Source organism: Dryobates pubescens, chromosome 23 (assembly GCF_014839835.1).
Source record: "Dryobates pubescens isolate bDryPub1 chromosome 23, bDryPub1.pri, whole genome shotgun sequence".
Lineage (NCBI taxonomy): Eukaryota > Metazoa > Chordata > Aves > Piciformes > Picidae > Dryobates > Dryobates pubescens.
In genome coordinates, this window is record NC_071634.1 from 9191594 (window position 1) to 9216771 (window position 25178).

Below are 25178 nucleotides of genomic sequence, written 5' to 3' on the forward strand. Positions count from 1 at the left end.
TCTGGAGGACAGGTCTGGTGGGAAGCAGCTGGGAGAACTGGGGTGGTTTAGTCTAAAGGAAAGGAGGCTGAGGAGAGAAATGTGATGAAGTTGTTGATGTGGTGACCTCAGGAAGTGTAAGGATCAGTATGGTGTCCATCTTCCCTGTAGGACAGAATCAGAGAATCACTTGGGTTGGAAAAGTGCTTTAAGATCATCTTGTACAACCATTCTCTAACTCTCCCAAGGCTGGTGCTAAACCATGGCCCCCAGTACCTCTTTGAAACACCTCCAGAGACAGGGATTCAACCACCTCCCTAGGTAGGGAAGTATCTTCTAATATCCAACTGTAAACCTGCCCTGGTGCAGCTTGAGGCTGTTTCTTCTCATCTTGTCACTTCTTATTAGTGAAGAGACCAACCCCACCTCACTTCAGCCTCCTTTCAGGGAGTTGTAGAGACTGATGAGGCCTCCCCTCAGGCTTCTCTTCTCCAGGCTGAACCCCCCCCCCCCCCCCATTTCCCAATGCACATGAAGAGGTTCTGCTTTTGAAGAAGCATTTCAACACAGACCCACTTTCTTGCATGAAGCAAGACTCTTAGGTGAAGCTTGTTTGTTTTACTTTGTGTCTCTATCTTAAATGGGCTTTTCTGACCCCAGGAAGTTCTCCAGAGGCACTGGATCTCAGTGGGGATTTTTAAACATCTCTTCTAAAAGCAGAAGATGGATGTGGCATGACCTCTTGAGTTTGCACTTCAGGAAAATTGCCATGTTGAATAACTTGGCCTTACTGTAAGGAACACTTCCTTGTGGCAGAGGGAGGCAGACTGCCCTGTCAAGGTTCTTCATGACTGCAATCACTCCTTGAGGGTGATAAAACAGAAAACCCTCTTCATCCAGGAAGCTTCAGGTGGATCCTAACACAAAGGGGATGAGTGGGGGAGGGTAGGGCATAGCCACCCCAGGAAAGCTGATAAACTGGTTCAGTGCCCTGTTAATCATATCTGGAGGGACTTCTGTCATGTGCTGGGTGGATAAAAAGATCCTCCCTTCTCTATAAACAATTTACAGCCTGATAGTCTACTTAAGCTTGGACTTCCAGACATCATTAAAATACAGCACCAGATAGTGTTTCCAAGTGGTTGTAGTGAGATAGGAAGTCAAGTGTGTATCATAAAGGAGATCCTTGACTACTTCTCCCTCTTATTTCAGTGCCTTGAGCTTTTGCTGGAAACACTGCAGCTTCCTGCCCCTTTCCTTCATATGATGTCACTTGTGGCATTCTTAGCCATGGTTTTGGTCTGAATCTCCAAAGAATTAGCCTTCTGTATCCTACATGGTTGTTGATCCACAATCATGTTAAGTAGTTGCTGTGTGTATTGTGTCTTCTTGGTCATGGAGCTCTGAGCACTGACTTCACCAGGAGCTGATCAGAAGGCTCTGAGGGACAGGGTTGCTGTCTGTTACAGAGCACTGTAGCCAGATGGTGTCTGTGATCCTACTTTCTCAACGTCCCCCTTTGGGACATGATTTAGTGGCCATGGTGGTGTTGGGTTGATGGTTGGACTCAGAGGGCTTTTCCCACCCAAACAACTCTGTGATTCTGTATTTCTGTAACTGGCAGCAGCAGTTGTAAAAAGCAGCCAGAAGCAGTGACTGCTGCTCCTGCTGTCAGGTTGTAGACTTCTGATAGTGTGAGTGATTCATTGCAAAGCTGATGGAGGTTCAGACGTGGGGTTCAGCTGCTTACTCAAAGTAGCTTTCAGTAAAAGGAAGCTATAAATGCTGCTGCAGATACAAATGTAAAGTGAAAACCAAGTGATTGGTCTCATGCAGATGTGGACCAACCATCTGTTGACTAAAATCCTGTCCTTTCATCAATTCCATTGTTTCCTACCTCTAAAACAGTAGCACCAAGGGAATGTTACGCTGCCTTAGCATTTGTGTCTTGTCTGTGGAGCTGAAGGATATGAAGTTGTCAGCAGCACCCCCTCTGTTGCTATACAGCAGGAAAGAAAAGCTTTGTAGCCCAAGGATGTTTGTTTAAAAATTGACTTTGTCTCTAGGAAGGAAGTGTGTGTGTGTGTGTACAGCGCTGTCTGCTCTGCCTGGACACAGAGCAGCCTTCACATCAAGGGTGCTGCTCTCTTCTAAAGCAACCTTCCTCTCCACCCTGGTGGTGATGGGAGAATGAAGAACCCTTCTTGGGCTCTGATGGAGCCTTCAGCCATTCATGACTCCTCTTTAGCAAGCTCTGTGCTTTGCCTGAAAAACACATCCCATGTAGGAAGGCCTTTGTGGTGATATTTTGGAGGTAACATGAGTTAAGAAAATGGAAAGCACTCTGCACACAAACTTGTCTCGCTGTGCAGCTGCTCCTGGCAAAGCTTCATCGTGAATTCTGAAGCCCTTTTCCACACAAACCTTGCTTTAAGCATGGCTTTTATGTTGTTTATTGGTGGTGGTTCCCTCCTCTCACTGTCATTTCCCAAACTGCCAGTCTGCAAAAGGTGATTTTTGGGTAGGAATGATTGGTTTTAGTGGCTCTTTAAGAAACAAGAAAACTTTTTGCTGCACTGAACCGAAGAAAATGTAAAATGCTTGCTAGCAAAGCCTGATTTGGGCAGTGGTCACTCTGGAGACCCTTAGGAGTTTGTGTATTTCATTTCACAGAAGCCTAGAATGGTTTGGGTTGGGAGGGTCCTTAAAGATCATCTAGTTCCACCTTTAGAGAAGACATTCCCGTCTCTGTGCTTAAGATCATCTAGTTCCACCTTTAGAGAAGACATTCCCGTCTCTGTGCTTAAGATGCAGTCATTTTGCCTTTTCAAGTTGAAAACGGCCACCCAATTGTCAGGCTGTAATTTCCTCTCCGCTGGAATGAGAACTGGAGCAAAGATTATTTTTTTTCAGCGGGGTGAATTCTCACTCTTAATTCTGGCAGTTTATTCACATGGGGTAGTGCTGCAGCTCTCGAAACTGTTTGGTACTTCGCCATAGATCAGAAAAGCCTCACAATTAAGATGCCAGAAAGACGGTTAGAAGGACGAGCTGTTAAGGAATTTCAAAACCCCCAGCAAACCTCTGTCCTAAAGCCGTTTTGAGTGCGCACGCAGGGAAGCTGCGACCCGCCTGCAGGTTCCTTGGGGTGTGTGCTCTTTCACACGGTTAAAACTTCTTTTTCTTTCTGATTAATTTCAGTACTCATCTGAGAAGCTGAACAAAAGTGGCAGCTTGTTCCCTTTCGAAATCAACGGTAAGTTCTGCAGCAGCCTGAGCTGTGTTTGACTGAGGTAATTGCTATAGCAAGCAGCCTTTCTTTTGTAAATAAGGTGAGGGGGATGGAGCATGCTGCTGTAGAGCCTGCTGCTTTAAGCTGTTCTTTGAACAATACTGGGAATAGCTGGTTGTTAGTTTTGTGCTTGTGATCTGCTTTGCATAGTAAAAGCCCTTGTAACACTTTTGCGGTTCAGTATCTGCGGTGTACAGGAGCAGAGCGATGCTGGTTTCCATGCTGCACGTCTATCTCCTCGGGTTCCTCAGCTGGCAGAAAGCTCTCGCGTCTTTACACGCCTTAAGAGTTTTGCCCCATGAAACACTCAGCACCGTGTAAACCATGAGCTGAAGTCCAGTGCCTTCAAACGAGTTTGGTTTGCTTTTCCCTCTTCTTGATCCTACTGGAATGAGTAAATTCTGTCAAAAAAAGCAAGCCCAAACCAACCAAATCCCAGTTAGTGATAAGTGATGATGATTTTTTTTTGCTGTTTGGTTTGCTTTTCCCTCTCCTTGGTCTCACTGGAATGAGAGTAAGTTACCTATCCAAAAAGACCTACACATGCCAGTGAGTTGCTGCCTGATTAAAGGATGGACTTCAGATTTTGCATGTTCTGTGGGGTTGTTTTTTAAGCATGGAGGATTTGTCTTTGCTCAGTGGGATTCCCTCTGAGTGTGAATCTCGGTTTATGGGAGGTTTCAAAAGGGAAACACTATTTTATCTTAAATACCATTGCCATGTCAACAACGAAAGCACAGCCAGCTCTTGGGCTTTTTTATTTAACAGACTTTTCAAACCAACCTCCCAGCCTGGGAGAAAGCTTCCTAAAGGCCTTTTTTTTACTGTTTTAAATCAGGGCAGCCCAAGCTAGGAAATTGTCCTTCAGTCGACGTTAGGAGTTTCAAACATTATCTGGATCCCATTGTGTTGGCTGTTTTACTTGCATTGAATTATGGATGGTCTCTGCCTTGAAGAGCTTACATGCTTAAGGCAAGGCACAGTATGTGGCTGTACCCATCTGAAAGAATGGAGGAGGAAGGACAGAGGAATTCTAATAAAACATGTTGTTTGAATAGGCCAGCTGTCTGCACAGCTAAATGATTTTGAGACAATAGGGTGTTCTTTAAATAAGATCCAAATAAACAGGATAATCCACGACATACTTGGGGCATGGAACACGCACAACTATTTGGGTTTGCAGCTTTGAAAGCTGCTCAGCAAAAAAAATCTTCTTTATCTGTTGAGCGCTCCAAAACTGAGTTTAGCCAGAGGAACCATCGAGTATTTAATGGTTGGGCCGTAGCTAGGTGCTTAATATGCAGAGTGGGGGGAAAAACTTGAAATGCTCTTTCTTTAAAGCTGGGATCAGTGCAACTTAGTTGGCTAATTGGTTTAAATTAGCAAATTTTCTAACCAAGCATGAAGCACTGTTAACTGGCCAACGGGGTGGGTGTGTTTTCTCCCCCCCCCCACTTCTCTTTCCTTTGCTGCTTTTCAATTTGCACATCCAAAGTGCTGTAGCTCTTCTTACACTTCATTGTATAATGTGGAGGAACAGCTGTAAAATGTGCAGAATGTTCTCAAAGAAAGGCTTCACAAAAGAGCGAGGGGCTTCGCTGGCAGCCTGCTTTTAACCCAGCTCTGCCACTTCAGCTGGGAAGTTGGGCACTGTATTCACAGCAAGGCTTGCAGCAGGTTCTTCAGGGATAGTTTTTGTGTTGAATTCAGATTTTTAGTGGGTTGGGTTTTTTTTTTTTTCCCTGCCCTTGGAGGGGGGAAAAAAAAAGAAGTAATAACCTGCAGCCTGATTTTGCTTTACACTGCTTGTAATTTCCAGTCCCCTTTTTCACACCACAGAACATGAACTCTTTGTAACATTTCTTTAGTAAGGTGTTAGTAAAACAGCCAAATGAAGGACAGCAGAGATTATCCTGCTCTTTATTTCAAATAGAAAGAAATAAATTCCCTGGTGGGTTCTGGCATGATTGGCTAATCCAATTTGGTTGTCCCTGTTACAGCTTTTCAGTGTCGTGTGTGCTAGGAAGCAGGTAAGGAAGCTGGCCCTGCTGCTCACTAAAACCCTTTCTCTGTAGAGGAGGAAATGTTAACAAGGTACTGGAAATGCCTGGATTGGCTCCTGAAATATTATAGCTTCATGGTTTGGGAATTTCCTACCTCTGAATGAATGGGGGATTTTGATGAAGCTGGGCATTTGTGGCTCATCCTTCCAGGCAATCATAGAATCAATAAGGTTGGAAAAGACCTCAAGGATCATCAAGTCCAACCTGTCACCCAACACCTCATGACTACTAAACCATAGCACCAAGTGCCACGTCCAGTTCCCTCTTGAACACCTCCAGGGATGGTGACTCCACCACCTCCCTGGGCAGCACATTCCAATGGCTAACAACTCTCTCTGGGAAGAACTTTCTCCTCACCTTGTGTCTAAACCTCCCCTGGTGCAGCTTGAGACTGTGTCCTCTTGTTCTGGTGCTGATTGCCTGGGAGAAGAGACCAACCCCCTCCTGGCTACAACCTCCCTTCAGGTAGTTGTAGACAGCAATGGATAAGTGGCTTTACATCGAGCTAGGTATAAAACAAACGGTCTCTTTCCTTTCCACCTCTCACCTGCATCTTTCTTGTGTTTTCAGAAGAGAGTCCTTGGAAAGCTTTAAATGGGGGTTGCCCAATCCAGACCGACACAAGGAGTTCAGCCTACCCTTTCCCGGTGTGCTCGTTCAGCACCGGCACGGCCAGCAATGGCGCTCTGCAGTGGCAGCAGGACCCTTCCAGCGCCTCGATGGTGTCGGGATGGATAAGCGAACTCAACCTGAACGAGAACTCGGGCCAGCCCTTGGCCCCTCCGACCAAACGTCACTGCAGGTCCCTGTCGGAGCCCGACGAGCTGGCCCGCTGCCGCTCCCCATGGAAGCCCGGCAGCTCCAAGGTCTGGACTCCCGTGTCAAAGAGGCGCTGCAACAGCGGCGGCAGCGCCACCCTGCAGCGCTGCAACAGCCACGGCAGCGCCACCCTGCAGAGAAGCACAAGCATCAGCCTGCCGCAGAACATCCTCTCGCTCAACAACGTCTTCACCGTCACCAGCTTCAACACCTCGCCGGTCCCCAGGCCTTCCTCCGCCAGCAGCGGCTTCGTGGACAGCAGCGAGGGCAGCACCAGCTCCAGCACCCGCTGGAACTCTGGAGGCCCTTGTGACTTTAACCCGAGGCGCCGCCTCTCCCTGTCCCAGGAGCACATCACGGAGACCGGGAACCTCTTGCCTTCAGCCAGCAGCACTCCCACCTCCACGCCCGAGCTGAGCCGGCGGCAGGGGCTGCTGCGGTGCCGCTCCCAGCCCTGCGTGCTCAACGAGAAGAAGAGCCGGCTAAAGCGCCGGCGGGAGGAGGACGTGCGGTGGAACAGGCCCTCCTTGGACTTTTTTAAAATGACACGGGTGAGATTTTGCTTTCCTCGGTCTGGGAAGGGAGCCCTTGCAGAGAGAGCTCCTGACCCTGCAGAGACAGCCAGCTGCTCCTCTGGAGCTGGGAGCTTCTCCTCTCCTTGCGCCAGTGCGCGTCGCGGCCTCGCACGGAGCGGGGTTTAACGATGCCTGGGTCGCAACCACCCCACCAAGGCACTGGGCTTGGGGCGGAGTGGCTGGAAACTGCCTGGCAGAAAGACCTGGGGGTGCTGGTTGACAGCAGCCAAACGTAAGCCAGTGTGTGCCTAGGTGGCCAAGAAGGCCACCAAGCATCCTGGCCTGGATCAGCAATGATGTGGCCGGCAGGAGCAGGACAAGGATTGTCCCCTCTGTGCTCAGCACTGGTGAGGCCACACCTTGAGGACTGGGTTCAGTTTTGGGGACCCCTCACTCCAAGGACATTATGGTGCTGGAGCAGGTCCAGAGAAGGGCAGTGAAGCTGGGGTAGGGCCTGGAGAGCAGGGCTGGTGAGGAGCAGCTGAGGCAGCTGGGGTTGTTTAGTCTGGAGAAAGAGGCGGAGGGGAGACCTCATTGCTCTCTACAACTTCCTGAAAGGAGGTTGGAGCCAGGTGGGGCTTGGTCTCTTCTCCCTAGGTAGAATGGAGCTGAGTTGAGCTGTGGGATGTTCTGTGACTTTTCACACAGTGGTTCCCTTTAGTCTGTCTGCTTGACTAAAGGTCTGTATGATGGCATCTGTCCTTCTCTTGTACCTTTATGAGACAACTTGCAGCTGGAAGCACTTTCTCCTTGAGAAATAGGTGGGTACTGTGAAGCTGTGGGGTGGGTGGGTGGTTGGTAAGCCATCTGGGATGGTCTGTAGGCTTCTGACAAGGCTGGTTACCAAGTTCTAGGTGTGACTAGGCACTGAGTTTGGGTTAAGAAGCAAGTTTACTGGTTAGCTAATCAGCTCTTGCCTGTTTCTGTGTTAATCGCTGCTCAGATTAGTTTGCTAATCTACTCCAGCAATATTAGAGGGTTTGCCTTTCAGCTGCCCCTGTGGGCAGGTTTCTTGATTTAAACTGAACATACAATGTAAAAGCTGCTGCTCTTTCTGGTTTTTTTTTCTGGACTTGCTTTTTGTGTTATTGAGGTTCAAGAAGTGAGACAGAGCTGCTGAACATTTAGAGTTGATCAGATGCTACACCTAAATAATCCACATGTATGGAGCAAACTTGCTCTAGCTCTTGTCTGTAGGAAGGCTTTGGGGCCTTGGTGGAAGGACTTTGGGTGTTGTTGGAAGGGCTTTGGGCCATGTAGATTTTTCTGCTCATTTGAAGGGTACATGGGACTAATACTCAGCCAGTCTTGATTGCTCTTTTTTCCCCCTCTGAGACCTGTTTTGAAATGCTGGGGTTTGTGATAAGCTGAGCAGTCTATGCAAAGTTCATTCTGCAGTGTCAAGGCCTGATTGGGGGGGGGTGAGTTTTCCAGCTATTTCAGTAGACTCTAAAGACACTACTGTGTGTCTAATCAAAGGCACAAAGTGTAGCTTGGAAATGCATCTCTGGTTTCCAAACATGCTGCACTTTAGTGAAAACATCTGTTGGAAAACCAAGGAAGTGCTGAAGACATTTGAAGTAAAAAAGAAAATCAAATGGAATGAAGTTTTCAAAAGCTGTGGAGGTTTTCTTATGCTGACAGCTTGCTTCCCCATGACAGTGTAAGAACTCTTCCATTTCTTCCTACTCTACCTGCTCCCCATGCCCCAGACCTTGCCAGATATGTGCTTTGAAACTGATACTGTGGCCTTCAGTGTTTCTCTCTAGGTTTACATGAGATTGCTGCTGTGCAGAACGTTGTGAGCTAATACTGCAGAAGGGAATGGCTTTGAGCTGGAAGAGGGAAGATTGGCATTGGATGTGAGGAAGAAGTTCTTAATAGTGAGGGTTGGTGAGACACTAGAACAGGTTGCCCAGAGAGGCTGTGGATGCTCCCTCCCTGGAGGTGTTCACAGCCAGGCTGGATGAGACCTTGAGCCAAGCTGGGCTAGTGGAAGGTGTCCCTGCCCATGGCAGGGGGGTTGGAACTGGGTGATCTTGAAGGTCCATTTCAACCCAGTCTGAAGACATCTGTCACTTGGTTGCCACTGAGTGAAGGTGACATTTAGACTGGTGCCTGTGGCAGGAGGGTACAAAGGTTTCTTTACTGAGAAGCTGAGGAAACTGTTGAGCTTTCACATGTGCTGCTGTGCCACGAATTCCATCAGTCAGTCCTGAGGTGCACCAAGCAAAGAGCAGCCGAGAGGTTGCACATGTTGTGCAGTGTGTGAGCAAGTTCTCCTGTGACAGATTTCATTCTGTTTCCAATCAAACAGCACTGCTGCAGTTTTGAAGCCTTTCCGGTGTTTAACATTCTTGTGCTACTCCTCCCCCAGTGCTGGGGCATGGAGGTGGGGGGGAAGGAAGAAACCATCTTTGTGTGGAGCTTCTTTCAACGTGGTCTCTGAAGTGGGCATTGGTCTGGTTTGGAATAGTTAATGCAGAGTAGCTGCTTTTATATAAGAGAGGAGTGGTTTTACCTCCTCAGTGCTGTGGGGTCTCTTCCTTTGGGTAAGAACACAGTGAAAGTTCTAAGGCTCTCCAAACAGTGAAGGAATCTGGGGACTGGAGTTGTGATTTCCTAGCATAAGTTGCTTCTGCCTCCTTAGAAATGCTTTGAAGCCATCTGGATTTTATGCTAGCAGATTTTCTTGGTGCTAAGAATGATCCCAAGTGCCACCCCGGGTCAGGCCAGACCCTGTAGCCTGGCACCCTGCCTGCCAGCTGCTCTGAGGCATGCAGGAACAATGGATGTGCAACCTGATACTTCCTCCAGCATGATGGCCTGGCTTCAGCCTGGGTGCATCCTGGGGGCTTCAGTGGCTCAAATTAACAACTACTGATAGGTCTGTTTCCTGTGAATAATCTAGACTTTAACCCTTAATCTTGGACCTCCACAGTAGCCCACAACAGTTTACTTTTAGTAAGCTTGTGTTCATCATCACCTTCTCCAAGCACCTTGATTGATTTTTCTTTCTGAATGGTCTGAAAGCAGTCTAAAGCACTCAAAGGTCCCTTCCAACCCAAAGCATTCAGTTATTCTATGATCTCATGGAAAGCTTTTCTGCTGTTGGCCTATGCAATGTACTGCTGCATGCTAGAGGCCAGAGACTTCAGCAGTTGGATGATCTTTAAGGTCTCTCCTAACCCAGCCCATTCTGTGATTTCCAAGGTGTGTTGGTGGTTGAAGGGCAGCCTTATGACATGGAGGACAAATGTCTGGATGGCTGTGGATAAAATAAGCAATTTGTGGCTTTTCTGAGCTTCAGCAGTGAGCATAAACTACAGGATTTTGAGTAATGAAATGCAAGTGAGCTCTGAGCTGCTAGAGTATGGCCAAGCTCTTAAATTTATTCATTGCCAGTTAAGTTAGAGCTCATAGAATGCTTTGGTTGGCAGGGACCTTCAAGATCATCTAGTTCCAACCTGCCTGACATTGGAAGGGACACCTTCCACTAGACCAGGTGGCTCACAGCTTCAGCCAGCCAGGCCTTCTCTAGAAGGGAAGAGCACCTCTTTGGAGGGGAACAGGTATGTGGAGGGCTGGAACAGTTTCTGAAGATGTTGACTTGCTGGAACACGTCCAGAGAACAAAGCTGGGGAGGGGATTGGAGCACAAGCCCTATGAGGAGAGGCTGAGGGAGCTGGGGTTGCTTAGCCTGGAGAAGAGGAGGCTCAGGGGAGACCTTAGTGCCCTCTACAGCTACCTGAAGGGAGGTTGTAGCCAGGTGGGGGTTGGTCTCTTCTCCCAGGCAACCAGCACCAGAACAAGAGGACACAGTCTCAAGCTGTGCCAGGGGAAGTTTAGGCTGGAGGTGAGGAGAAAGTTCTTCCCAGAGAGAGTTGTTAGCCATTGGAATGTGCTGCCCAGGGAGGTGGTGGAGTCACCATCCCTGGAGGTGTTTAGGAAGAGACTGTATGGGGTGCTTGGTGCCATGGTTTAGTTGATTAGAAGGTGTTGGGTGATAGGTTGGACTTGATCTCAAAGGTCTTTTCCAACCTGGTTAATTCTACTCTATTCTGCTCCTTGTGTAATGAATGTATGAGAGGGAGAGACTTTGAGCAAACACCAGTGGCAATCCCAGCCCCTGTCAGGGGTGACACAGCACAGGTGATCTTGAGCTCTTCACACCTCTCTCTGGATGGTGGTTGTCCAGTAAACTTCAAGTGTTTTGACTAGGGTTGGAGGCTAAATTGGTTTCTTCCAAGCTGAGCAATCTGCCAGGTAGTGTGGTTATGCCTCCAGTACCCTCAAATGAAACACAAACACAATGCACAGTGGGTTGAATTGGAGTTTGTGTGAGCAACTCTCTACATCTGGCTTCCTTATCCATCTGTGAAACCAATTGTGGAAATCATGGGTGAGGAAAGACCTTTTAAATCATCCTGTCTAATGCTCTGCTGATGTGTGATTACTCCCCACAAAGATGTATTTCTCTATTTGGTCCACTCTAGCCTTTTACATGCCTCCAGGGATGTGGTTTCCTTAGCAGATAAAGAGCCTTTTGTGGGAAGCAGAGGCAGCTTCACTTAAGCTATAAAAATTCAGACTCACTTAAATAGTGGCATGTATTTTTGGATCTCTGTCCTACTGCCATGATAACATTTTATGGAAATAAAAGTTTAAATTTAGCATCCTGGTCCTCTGGTTGATGACTACATGAGCTCTCTTAGGCTCAAGTTGAAAGCAGCTTCTGCAGGAGCTGTAGGTGGGAGAGCAGATATTCAGAGATTTATAAAATGGTTTGAGTTGGAAGAGACCTTAATCCAGTTCCAACCTCCCTGTCATGGACCAGCTGCCTAAACATGAGCCAGCAGTGTGCCCAGGTGGCCAAGAAGGTCAACAGCATCCTGGCCTGCACTAAGATAGAGTGGACAGCAGAAGCAGGGAAGTCATTGTGCCCTGTACTCTGCATTGGTTAGGCTGCACCTTGAGTACTGTGTCCAGTTCTGGGCCCCTCAGTTTAAGAAGGACATTGAGACTCTTGAATGTGTCCAGAGAAGGGCAATGAGGCTGGGGAGAGGCCTTGAGCACAGCCCAATGAGGAGAGGCTGAGGGAGCTGGGGTTGTTTAGCCTGGGGAAGAGGAGGCTCAGGGGAGACCTCATTGCTCTCTACAACTCACTGAAGGGTGGTTGTAGCCAGGAAGGGGTTGATATCTTCTCTCTAGCAACCAGAACAAGAGGACACAGTCTCAAGCTTCACCAGGGGAAGTTTAGGCTGGAGGTGAGGAGAAAGTTCTTCCCAGAGAGAGTTGTTGGCCATGGGAATGTGCTGCCCAGGGAGGTGGTGGAGTCCCCATCCTTGGAGGTGTTCAAGAGGGGACTGGACGTGGCACTTGGTGCCATGGTTTAGTCAGGTCTGTGGTGACAGGTTGGACTTGATGATCTTTGAGGTCTCTTCCAACCTTGGTGATTCTGTGATACTGTGTGACCAGGGACACCTCCCACCGGACCAGCTTGCTCAAGGCCTCATCCAACCTAACCTTGAACACCTCCAGGGAGGGGGCAGCCACAACCTCCTTGGGCAACCTGTTCCAGGGTCTCCCCACCCTCACTGGCAAGAATTTCTTCCTGATCTCCTGTCTCAGCATACCCACCTCTTAATAATTTAAAGCTCTTCAAAGTGCTGCAGCAAAATAGGTTAATCAAAGTGAGTGTCTGGTAGAAAGCAGGGAACCCTTTCAGTCATCTTGAGTTTTATTTACTGTTCTTTGTGAAGTGTTACATAGATGCTGCTTCCTGTGCTGCAGTTCTTCTGTTAGAAGAAATAAATCAACTGCTGCTTTCAAAACTAGGGGGGGGGGAAGGCAAAACCAAATTTCTTAACCTCTGTTGCATCAGAACACACAACCTGTGTTCCTGCCATCTGCAGTGGAGGTGTGCACAAGTAGCAAGTGAAACTGAGCTCCAAACATTGGAAGAACAAATTAAAGCCCAAACCTCAACCAACATCTCAAACCAACACAACTTTATGCTATGTTATGGTTGTTCACTTTGGGGTCCCTCACTCCAAGAGTGACACTGAGGGGCTGGAGCAGGTCCAGAGAAGGGCAGCAAGACTTGGGGAAGGCTCTGGAGGACAGGTCTGGGGAGGAGCAGCTGAGAAACCTGGGGGTGTTCAATGTGGAGAAGAGGAGGCTGAAGGGAGACCTCATTGCTCCCTACAGCTCCCTGAAAGGAGGTTGGAGCCAGGTGGGGGTTGGTCTTTTCTTCCTGGAATCCGGTGATAGGAGGAGAGGGAATGGCCTGTAATTGTGCCAAAGGAGGTTTAGGTTGGAGATTAGGAAACATTTCATTGCTGCAGGAGTGGTCAGGGATTGGAAGAGGCTGCCCAGGGAGGTGGTGGAATCCCAAACCCTGGAGGTGTTCAAGAAATGTGTGGCCATGGCACTTGAGGACTTGGTTTAATGGCCATGGTGGTGATGGGTTGAGGGTTGAACTGGGTGATCTTAGAGGCCCTTTCCAACTGAAACAGTTCTGTGGTTCAGCAGAGGGGAGGCTACATGGGGAGCTGTGTAGGTCAAATGTTTTCCTTCTCAAGTAAGATTCCCCAAAAGGGATGAGCAGTACCTTAATGCAGCCAATGCTGGTTTCTGACTAAAGACAAGCAAGCCATCCCCTCTGCCATTTCTGTGCTTCCATTTGGGCTGTGGTATTGGCTCTGAAGCAGGGATTTGTTCCTGTGCTTGGAGTCATGTATGTTAAACACACCTGCACTTGTTAGCAGCCTTCTGAACTTCATCATGTGTGGCATCCAGGGCTTGTCCCTTGCCATGTCCATCATTTGAGCAGGAACTCAGCGAAGCAGCAGCAGTATTTTCAGGGAGGTGTTAAACTGTGGTTAGTTCACTAAAGTTTTAAGGCAGCTTTTTAACCTTGTTAGAAATCTGTGTTTTCCACAGGGCTCTATGTTACTATCTGACAAAATCAGTTCTGAGCTTGGAATTTGGCATTTCAGGAGGAGTTGTGTGGCTCTTTCATCCTGCTGAACCTAAATAGCTGAGCAGCACATCTGCTGTGTGAAAGGGACGTGGGAAGCCTCTAAATATTTCTATTTCAGGAGTGACTTTGTTACCAGCAGCTAAAAGGCTTAGCTATAATTACCCAGCTCTTACTAAAGCTGTGCTGTTTGAAAACTGGTGGTGGGTTGCTACACCCAGCCTTTCTGAGGTGGGCTTCAATGGGAAGTGCTGGAAAGTCTTGGTATTTTGCTTTAAGAGTCTGTTTGTTATGCTGAAGAACTAACAAAGCTATGTAAAACTCGGGTTTTTTTGGCTTAATTTGGTAAGTTTAGGCACTGTACAAAGTGAAATCCTTCCCTGGAGGTGTTGAAAAGAGTCAGAGACATGGTGCTGAGGGCCATGGTTTAGCACCAGCCTGGGCAGAGGTAGAGAATGGTTGGACTGGCTGATCTGAAAGGGCTTTTCCAACCCAAGTGAATCTGGGGAGATGGAATGTTCCTGTTGTGCAGTCACTTAGTCTGCTTTGAAATGAAGAAAGCTTTGGTTATAGAAACCACTTTTTGTTTTTCCCCTTCCACTGCCACCCCTGTGGTTTGAGTTTTGTGCTGAGGACCCAGAGGAAGGAAAGCTGAATTCCTTTGCCTTGTTTTCCTCCTGCACATACAATGGTGATTACAAGGTCTGTATGCAACAGGCATTATATTTTGGTCATGTTTTGTCTCAAAGCAAGTGAGTCATCTTCTGCCTGCCAGGCTTCAGAGTATGACAGCCCTAAAGAACTTTCCATGAGAGGAAGCAATAACAGATTTGTGGGATGGCTAATGAGTAATAGATGATTAGTGTCCTCTTCCTGCTAAGCTTTAACACCTAACAGGTAGTTTGCTTTTCAGTGGGATGGATTTGAGAGGCCTTTTCCATCCCAGTTGATACATTGATCTAATAGATGAATCCTTGAGATGTCTGTTTCTATGTTGTGGTGCAAAATCCATGTGAATTGTTCTCCCAGGGTTACCTGTTGGGGGTGGTGGTGTTCCCTTGGTTTCTGACAAGTTCAGTTAGAGAAAATCAGAGAATCCCAGACTGGTTTGGGTTGGAAGGGACCTTCAAGATCGTTTAGTGCCAATCCCCCTGCCATGGGCAGGGACACCTTCTATGAAACCAGGTTGCTCATGGCCCCATCCAATCTCCTTTGAGTGCTTCCAGGCTGAGAGCCTCCACAACCACTCTGGGCAACTTGTTCCAGGGAGTCCTTGTGAGTTTATTCTGCAGCATCTGAGATTACAGTTTTTTAATCTGCTAAAAAATGACTCCCAAGATATAACAGGGACTAAGTGATGTTTGTCCTTAATTGATGTGCATCTGCCACTGGCTTCATTTTTGGTTTAGATGAGCAGAGGTATCCTTGATAATATTAAGCTGGAGGAGGGGAGATTTAGACTGGAGGTTAGAAAGAAATTCTTGAGTGAGACACTGGAACAGGTTGCCCAGGGAGGCTGTGGATGCTCCTTCTCTGGAGGCGTTCAAGGCCAGGTTGGATGAAGCCTTGAGCAAGCTGGGCTAGTGGAAGGTGTCCCTGCCCCTGGTAGGGAGGTTGGAACTAGATGGTCTTTGAGGTCCCTTCCAACCCAAACCATTCTATGACTTTGATCAAATGGCAGCTCAGCATCCTTACACAACACACATCTGTGTTCAGTGGGAGCTGGCAAGCCAGCCTGGTGTCTCCTGACTCATTCCACATGTTCTCAGAATGTTTGCCCTCCAAAGTGTTGTCAGCTTCTTTCCCCAGGACTGGCTCAGTGTCCTGCATGTGCTTATGCTTTATAAGGAAGCTATGGATGATGATTTGCTGCTGTTGAGTTCTGTGGGGCGGGAGGACAGGAGAAGTAAATGTTGGAAGTGGGAGGATTTCTTCTTAGATTGCTGTGTGAAACCAGGGCATGTGCTGAATTAAGTAGTTTACACAGCTTGCTGCTCTTCAGGTCTTGTGTATGACTGCTCTGTAAACCCCATTTGGCTTTGCTCTGAGTTCTCTCTGCTGCTCTGCCTTGCTGTGCTGCTTTCTGTTTAGGGATTTTTCAAGTTCTTTGGTCCGGTGTCAAAACCCTGTTTAGATTCCTTCGGAGAGAACCCTGCAGGAAAACAGGGTTGCCTCCTGGTGCTGAGCTTTGCTAAACCCTGCTCTCTTTCCACTGGGGCAGTAAGAGGTGTTTTGGGCCTTCTACTGGAAGGATCTAGTGGAACTGAATTCTTTGATCCTCGTGTGACCAACTGATGGTAGCATCTGCAGCCTCTCTGTAAGCACAGAGGTGCTCCTGGGCTGCTCTGGGAGCTGCCTTATACGTCTCACTGAGTTGTTCTCCTGGGACCTGGAGACCCTGACACTTGCTGGGTGACTCAAGTGTAGTCACAACATGCTTGGTGGCCAGGCTGGGGAGTTTCAAACATCTTCTGAAGCCATGTGAGGCTCTTCAGCATCCTCACCCACAATTTCCTCTTGGATGCTGGCTGCTGTTGTTATAAAAGGGTCATCCTTCCAGTATCCAGACTGGCTCAGGTGTGATCATCTTTACTGTTTGTAGAAGTGGGGTTGTTGAGCCAGCCTTTGGTTTCAGATGGCTGTTTATGCTTCAAGAGTGTTTCTTCTTCAGGTGTGAGTCTAGTGATACATGCTGGATCTTCTATCCTTAGGCAACACTGCAACAGGTTGCTCAGGGAGGTTGTGGCTGCCCCCTCCCTGGAGGCGTTCAAGGCCAGGCTGGGTGAGGCTTTCAGCAAAGTGGTCCAGTGGAAGGTCTCCCTGCCCATGGCAGGGGGGTTGGAACTAGATCTTGAAGGTCTCTTCCAACTCAAACCATGCCATGAATCTGTGAACTGGGGGGGGCAGTAGGAACTGCAACCTGACTAGGGAAGAGATTGAAACTAGTGCTCCAGTACACTGTCTGCAGAACAGAACGAGTGACAGGTTTGGGACACTTTGAATTTCTCCTTTGTTTATTTGGGGGGTGTGGGGTGTGAATGAAAAGACCTTTTTTCCTTTGATATCTTACAGGAAATACTGCAAGCAGTGCTGCTGGGCTGCTTTAGCTGCTTTCATGCTTGGTATTGGGGTTTTCCCCCCCCCCTTCCCTTGTGGTAAAGTCCTTCCCTTATTACAAAACAGATTTCATCTCGTGCCTTCTGTGGGGGATCATTTTGTCTGGACCCATTCAGGGTGGGGATCAAGTCCAGTTCTGTGGTAATAATAAAGTTTGTGATGCATATTAGCAGCTTTACCTTGAAATTACAGCAGGAATAACTCAATCCTTGAAGCTCGTGCTTGGAAACTGTAAAATTGAGGATTCCAGAGAAGGAAAGGAAGAGGAATGGCAGGATGTTGAAAAGCATTTTTAGCAAGCAGTCATATTTGTAATAACCTCTGATCTGGAGAGCAAAGCTCAGTGGAGCTCTTGGCAGACTGCTAAATGCTGCTGTTGACTCCCTGTGCATTGGTTCCTGCTGCTGCCACACATCAGGCCCAGGTCAGGCATACTTAGAATTCTTTCATCTGCTTCATACCTGCTTTTCGCTCCATCCAAAAAGCTTTTGAGTACTTAACCCTCACAAGGTAAAGGGTTTGAGTATCACTAATTCATTTTAAAGTGGCTGTAGGATGGGTATCATGCAGAGGGACCTGAACAGGTGGGCTGAGGAGAGTCTCATTGAGGTTCAATAAGGCAAAGTGCAAGGTCCTGCACCTGATCCTTCCGATCAGTCGAGGTGGGGGGATGAGGAGATGGAGAGCAGCCCTGTGGAGGACTTGAGGGTGCTGGTGGGTGAGAAGCTGGGCAGGAGCCAGTTGGACTTGATGATCTTGAGGGTCCTTTCCAACCAGAGCAATTCCATGATTCTATTGTATAAAGCAAATGAAGAGCAGTCAAGGAGAACTGAAGCTTTCAGAGGCTGCTGGTGTCTGCCTCGCTACTCTGCCTTGTGCATGCAGAGGCTGGAAAGTTGCTTCAAGATGCTTTCTTATGGGTCTTGCAGTCTTTGGTTTTTTGACTTCTGGAGTAATTCTCCAATCTGATTCCTTTCCATGTGTGCTTAGCAGAAGGAGCCTGTTCCAACTTGGCTTTTCAGAGCCTTAAGATTAAAAGCAGCAGTTTGTGGGGGTGGGGAGGGGAATACCCTGATTGTGTTTGGGCAACTCAGGATGAAGCTGGGGCTTGTGTGTTGTTTGGGTACCAGGAGGTGTTGCAGCTTTTCTCTAGCTGTTGTCATGGTTATAGTTTCTCTGCACTGCTCCAAGTACTGGGGATCACACCATAGATGTTGATGTTGCTCTGCCACGTGAACACATCTGCTGCTAGGTTGTGTGTCTGACTGTCAGGAGCACACTTTGATCAGACCTCACCTGTCTGATTTCAAGATGCAGTTAAATAGCTCAAGTAAATATTTGCATTAACCAGCAAATAAGATGGTACCTTGCAGATGAGGTCTCTTGTACTGGAACTGGTAGAGCTGGTCCAGAGGAGGCTGCAAAGATGATGGAACCCCTCTGCTATGGGGACAGGCTGAGAGACTTGGGGTGGTTCAGCCTGGAGAAGAGAAGGCTCCTTAGAACAGCCTTTCAGTATCTGAAGGGGGCTACAGGAGAGCTGGGAGGGACTTTGTGCAAGGGCATGGAGGGACAGGATGAGGGGTGATGGCTTCAAACTGGCAGAAGCTGGACTGAGATCAGACAGGAGGAGGACATTCTTTCCACGAGGGTGGTGAGGCACTGGAAAGGGTTGCCCAGAGAAGCTGTGGAGGCTCCAAGCCTGGCAGTGTTCAAAAGCAGGTTGAATGGAGCTTTGAGCAAGCTGGTCTGGTAGGAAGTGTCCTTGCCCATGGCAGGAGGGGTTGGGACTTGGATGATCTTGAAGGTCCCTTCCAACCCCAACCATTCTGTGGTTCTGTACTAATGAAGTGATGGAGAGCAAAATGCAGCTCCTGAACAGGAGTTCTTTGCTCTGAGGTGCAGCAGAAGGTAGCCTGAGATGAAACATGATTTCTAGTCCAAGTCATCAGCAGGACAAGTCGTAGATAAGTCTTTGTTTATCAAGCTGAGTTTTGCTAGGTCAGATGCATCCTGCTGATGGTGTGTTTTGATAAACCCCTAGTGATGAAAGCAGTAGTTTGCCTTTTAACAGTCAAACTGCAAGGCTGCGAGGAGCTTCTCCTTTCCTGGGAGTTATTTGAAGTTGCAGCACTGGAGTGATACCCTTCAGGCACTCAACAGCTTTTTTTAATGACTCCTGAGCTTGCAATAATGAAGCAAGTTACCTTAGGTCATTCTGTGGTCTTGGAAATGCCTGTGCCACCATTTTGGGTGTGTAACTGCCTTCAGGTGGCTTGGAGAGAGCAGCTGAACAATGTCTGCGCTCCATCCTGAAAAGCAGCATTGCTGTTGAGAGAATCCTAGGATGGTTTGGGTTGCAAGGGGCTTTCAAGATCCTCTAGTTGCAACCCTTTGCCATGGGGCAGGGCCAGGTTGCTCTTGCTTCAGTGGTGAAGTTGTGGACCACAGTTGCATAGAGCCCTACCAGGCACGAGATGGGAAGGGAGAGGTCACTGTGGGTTAGGATCTAAATGGAGCTTGTGCAGACTCCCCTGGCTTGCCACAGCTCCTTCAGTGGCTTCCAGCCAGGTCTCCAGTGGGTATGGACTTGGGAGTTAATCACAAAGTCCCTTCTTTGTGAGCACTGATTTTGGAGGACAGATAACTGTTTTCTTTCCATGGCCATCTGGTGTGTGAGGGAAGGGTGGCTGGGCAGATCCTAACAAGCCTTCTCCTGCATCTCTTTGCCATCATCTTTTCCAGTTGTTTTCTGAGACTATCCCTGTAGCCCTGTCTTCATGCAGAAGCCTATGAACAATGCATGTGTGCTAGCTGATGTGGTGTGAAACACAGGAACAAGGTGGGTTTCACCTTCCAGCTCTGTGTAGAGGTGCACAGGTGTGTGAGACTGATGCTGAGTGCAGACACACTCACCCCAGGGTTGGATGCTTTGGTGCAGTGCTTGCAACGAGCTGCCCTTTGAGGACTGGAGATGAGGAAGCAATTCTGTACAGTGAGGGTACTTGGGAGGTTGTGGATGCCCCCTCCCTGGAGGTTTGCAAGGCCAGGCTGGGTGAGGCCTTGAGCAAGCTGGGCTAGTGGAAGGTGTCCCTTCCCATGGCAGGGGGTTGGAACTGGATGATCCTCCAGGTCCCTTCCAACTCAAACCAGTCTATGAATCTCTAACTTCCAGCTCCTCCAATGACACTCCAGTTTAATCACCAGTGTGACTTTGTTCTCCTGTTGTAATGTATTTGCAGGTTATGCAACAGCCTCAGGGAGTTCAATTACAAGCTGCAAGCTCAGTTTTTCCTCTTAAACATATTTGGCAGTAGCTCTCAAATTCACTGTGACAGTTCCTGTGGATGTTGGCTCTTGTCCATGTGCTTTCTATGGCCACCAAAAGAGCTGCAGAGTTTGATTCTCTCCTTTTATTGAAGTCCTCAGCTGGGGCAGGCTGCCCCTTGGAAATGTCCTCTCCAAGTAGCACAGATTGAGAGCTTTTTTTTTCCTCTTGAGAGGGACAGGCCACTCAGCACATCAGTTGGTGGCAGCTTTGTCTGGCAGATGGGACACAGCAGTTGCTGCTGGGGTGTGTGGAGATGCTTCTCACCAGGAGCAGGTTTGGTGTCCTGGCTCTGGTGCTGGGGATGGCCTGAGTCTGGAGCAGGCTGCCAGGCAGCCCTTCCATCTACCTGGCTGTTAGAACTGCTGTACCCTGTTTTCTCCACTGGAATATATGGTAGGAGTGGAAGGAAGCATCCCAAGGGCTGCTGGTGGGACAGCACTGTCAGGTTTGATTTTTCTTCACACTAAGATTATTGCCACACCGTCGGTGCCAGATGAACCTTCAAAGTCCTCAGGACTCTGTTGGAACCCATTAGAATCACAGGATGGTTTGGGTTGGAAGGGACCTTAAAGGCCATCTAGTTGCAAGCCACTGCCATGGGCAAGGATACCTGCTACCAGGCCAGCTTGCTTAAGGCCCCATCCAGCCTGCCTTTGAGTACTTGCCAGGCTTGGAGCCTCCACAGCTTCTCTGGGCAAACTGTTCCAGTGCCTCACCACCTTCATGGAAAGAATTTCCTCCTCATGTCTGATCTCAGCTTCTTCCAGTTTGAAGCCATCACCCCCCATCCTGTCACTCCATGCCTCTGTTTACAAAGTCCTTCCCCAGCTCTCCTGTAGCCTGCTTCATGTACTGGCAGGCAGCTCTAAGGTCTCCTGGAGCCTTCTCCAGGCTGAACAGCCTCAACTCTCCCAGCAGAGCTGCTCCCTGTGATCACCTTCGTGGCCTCCTGGCCAAGCTCTTCCAGTTCCATCAGTGCTGCATATTTCTGTTATGCATTTGTAGAATTGAATTTTGACCCAGTGCCTACCTGCTGGGGTTTATTCCTGGGTTTAGCTGTATGTCTTCCACTGCCCAGGAATGCTCAAGCAGTAAAGCAGCTTGAGGCCCTGACTGCTGCTGCCCTTTGCAAGGAGGAAGAGGAGGAAGGAGTCCACGAGCACACATTTCAGATGAGGCTTCTGCCTTGCTCTCAAGTACAGTTTCTTCATCTGACACAACAGGAAAGGTTTCAAATATTTGTGCTACTATTTCATGTGAAAAGGAAACTTCTGTGAGTCAGGAGGACAGGTGAAGATACTGCTCATAGCCGGAGTGTTTGAGAACTGAATCAGCGTGCGAGGCCCCACAGCCTTGCTGCCCCTGGAGATCAAGCAACCAGCAACCCCTTCGCTCTGTCCCTCTTGTCATGCTGCAGGGGCCACCTGTGTCATGTCCCATGCTAAAAGCAGCATGTAAATGTAAGCTTAAAAGGTAATTTGAGGTTTTGGGGGGAACCTTTTGACTGGGTGGCAGCTGCAGCTTGAAACATCTCCTCTTGCAAGGTGCCTGCAGCAGCTGCTTGTGATCTGCGTCTCCCCTCCAACAGCAGCCTGGCTGGTGACAAAAGGTCTGAGAGTTTAATGAGGGTGAAACTTGGCAGCTAGCAGAAAAGCACTGCCAGGAGTGTGTGAACACTTCTCAGGTGGCTTCATGCAGTTAAGGATCAGTTGTTTCTTTCCAGATACAACCTTGTGTGCAGCACACTGCCCCTTGCATTCACAGGGTTTAGCTGAAGGCACCACACGCTGCTGCACCAGCCCAAGGCTGCCTTTGCTCAGCACCTCTGGTTTCCCAATCATGATTAGGAGGACTGCTGGGCAAGAAATACTCGGTGTGATCCTTACTTGGACTTTGTAGGCTCTGTGGGTTCTTTTAAATGGGCATGGGAGAGGGAACTGGGTAAAAGTGTGCTGTTGTCTAAGCCAGAAAAGCAGATGGTGCTAAAAATAGTTTATTACCAAGGTCTAAATATGGCTCTGATTTTTTTTTTTTCTCCCCCTTATAAATAATGCAGCCATAAATCCTGCTGGATATCAATAAGTATTGAATTAACTGCAAACTGCTGAGTGCTACAGAACCTTTTGGCAGCTCTCCAAGCTTGGTGTTGCCCTTCATTCATAGGATCAACGTTTAATTCCTTAACAGGGGAAACCTGAGGAATTCATCCTCTCTGAATGGAAACAGAGATGCAGGGAGCTTGAATGAGTAGCTACAGGGGAAGGCATCCCACTGGAATGGAAGGGGAGCCGTGCTTGATGAGTTCCTGCTAGGTCACAGCCAGGATGAATCTCCTCCTTTCTTTGCCTTGATGCATGAACAATCAAAGGCTCCTTTTTTATCTATTGTTGCCATGGAGGGCATCCATTTAAAGTTCAAATTCCTGCAGGCTTGGGAAGAAGGAAAGGAGATAGGAGTAGGCTGGGCTGGGAGATGATAGGCAAGCATCAAAAGTGGGCTGAAGACAAGCCAGCACTTTGTCCTGTGACAGGACAGAGCAGGCTGGGGGTGCGTGGTTTTGAATGGATGACTGGAGTTGTTGTGGCCTGGTGAATGAGGCTGCAGGCACAGAACATCTGGTGTTTGGCATTCTTTGCATCAGCAGCATGGGTCACCATGTAAAATCAGGCCCAGAAGGGGGTGTGATGGAGTGAGGCCTGCTGCTGGAGTATCCCTGGGCTCCCAGAGCAAGGGAGGACAGGCCTGGAGGACACAAGGAAGGAAATCTCACTAAGGACAGAGGCTGATCCCTGCTTGTTGTGCATGGCATTCACAGAATTCTTTGGGTTGGAAAAGACCTTTCAGATCATCAACCACTACCCCAGCACTGTCAGGTCACCACCAAACCATATCCCTCAGCACCACATCTACATGGCTTGGAAACCCCTCCAGGGATGGGGACTCCACCACTGCCCTGGGCAGTCTGACACAGGCCTTGACAACCCTCAAAGGGCAGACATTATTCCTCATGTCCAGCCTGAACCTCACCTGGTGCAGCCTGAGGACATTTCCTCTTGTCCTATCCCTTGTTCCTCGGGAGAAGAGCCCATCCCCACCTGGCTCCAGCCTCCTTTCAGGGAGTTCACAGAACCCTGACTGTTGGCAGAGACCTCTGTAATAGATGCCTTGCAGACAGCTGGAGCTGCTCCAAGCTGTTCAGCACCGTGTTGCTTTGTCCTACCTGAACCTAGCTGTGTGTGTTTGGGGCACTTTGCTGTCAGCAGTGTGCTTGGAAGAGGAGAAGGCAGCTGAATGTCTGCTGTGGATTTGTTGTTCCTTTCTGGCGAGTTCCTGCGTGTCCAAGTCAGTGCTTGCTGTTGAAAGAGCTAATGAGGACCAGGCCTGCAGTTGACATTGTGAGAAGAGGCCATCTCTTAGCTCACAGGCCAGCTTTCAGCCAGCTGTGGATATTTTCTCTTTTAATTATTGCTTAGCCTGTCATAAAATTGGATTATGCTACAATGATTGGTGGTGCTGCTCGGGCTGAAATCCGGCGCTGAGCTGTGGCTCGGTGTTACACGCAGGGCACTTCGTGTGCCGGAGCTACAGCAGAGGGTTTAAAGAGGTGAGAGCACTCTTCTCAGGTTTTACCATCTGGGGTTTGGCTGCTGGCAGGTGTTAGGTTTTTGCCCTGGCTCTAAATTACAAGAGATGGTGGCAGCAGAAGGGTTGAGTCATGCTCAGCCTTTGATGGGGGAACTGTTTTCCAGAGCTCTTGGCAAATAAATGAGGTTTCAGATGAATTGGGGTAACTTCAAGGGTAATGTGGGGAGAAGGGTTGATGGAATGGTAGGGGTTGGGGCTTCTGAAGATGGAGTCAAACCCCTGATTGAGGCCACCCCTGGAGTACTGGGGTCAGTTTGGGGCCACTCACTCCAAGAAGGACATGGAGGTGCTAGAGCAGGTCTAGAGAAGAGCAAGAAAGCTAATGGAAGTCTGGAGAGCAGGGCTGGTGAGGAGCAGCTGAGGGAGCTGGGGTGGTTTAGTGTGGAGAAGAGGAGGCTGAGGGGAGACCTCACTGCTCTCTACAACTCCCTGAAAGGAGGTTGGAGCCAGGTTGGGGGTTGGTCTCTTTTCCCTAGTAACAGGTGATAGGAGGAGAAGTTGCACCAGGGCAGGTTTAGGTTGGACATCAGAGGAAACTTCTTCCCTGAAAAGATTCTCAAAGACTGGGACTGCCCAGGGAGGTGGTTGAATCCCCATGCTTGGAGATGTTTCAGAGAGGCAGAGATGTGGTGCTGAGGACCATGGTTTAGCACCAGCCTTGGGAGAGTTAGAGAACGGGTGGACTGGATGACCTTAGATGGCTTTTCCAACCAAAACCATTCTGTGGTTCTATGACTTCACATTTCTCCAACACTTTCAGCACAGGTTGGCTCAGTGTTAAAAGCATGTAGCAGGTTTGCCACTTAATGCCAAGAGCACTCCCTCAGCCCAGTGTTCAGAATGGTCCAGAACTGGCTGCTAAGCTAGAAAGTTGCAGTAGATAGCAGAGATGGAAGGGGGACCAGTGCTAATTCTGTTCACTTTTAAACAAATGTGTTCAACTAGGCTCTGGAAGTAATTAGTGGTGAGAGTCCACCTCCAGTTTGAATTAATGCTCCTACAAGAATTTGTTGTTAGATTGTGGGGCTTGCAGGAGCTGAGCAGATGATTTCCAGCAGGCCATGTACAGGGGAGGGGTGTGTTGCACTTGTAGGTGAAACAGGATCTTCAGGCTTTGCTTTGGACAAGTGTTGCTGTAGTGGAAAATTGGTCTGGAGAAGGGGGAGCTGTTCCTAAGCTGGGATTGTGTTTCCCTTTCTCTCCCACCCCCCCTCCCCTGGCAGAAGTGGACTTTATGGCCCAATTATAGGATCCCCTAAAATGCTGGTTATGATGGAGTGCCAGCATAACCCAATAACAGAGGTGAGGCTGATGGCTGTCAGTACCTAATGAGGGCAGCCTTAGATATCAGCACTTGGAGTTCCTTCTAAATTTG

The 25178-nt window shown here is 48.6% G+C and overlaps 1 protein-coding gene across 1 annotated transcript in view; it reads left to right on the top strand.

Annotated features, from left to right (window-relative positions):
• FAM53A (family with sequence similarity 53 member A) overlaps positions 1-25178 on the top strand; it is a 51765-nt gene that overhangs the window by 19126 nt on the left and 7461 nt on the right. The window contains exons 3-4 of the mRNA XM_054172269.1: positions 3181-3235; positions 5905-6704. Coding sequence (XP_054028244.1) covers positions 3181-3235; positions 5905-6704 — 855 coding nt within the window. The remainder of the gene's footprint in view (positions 1-3180; positions 3236-5904; positions 6705-25178) is intronic.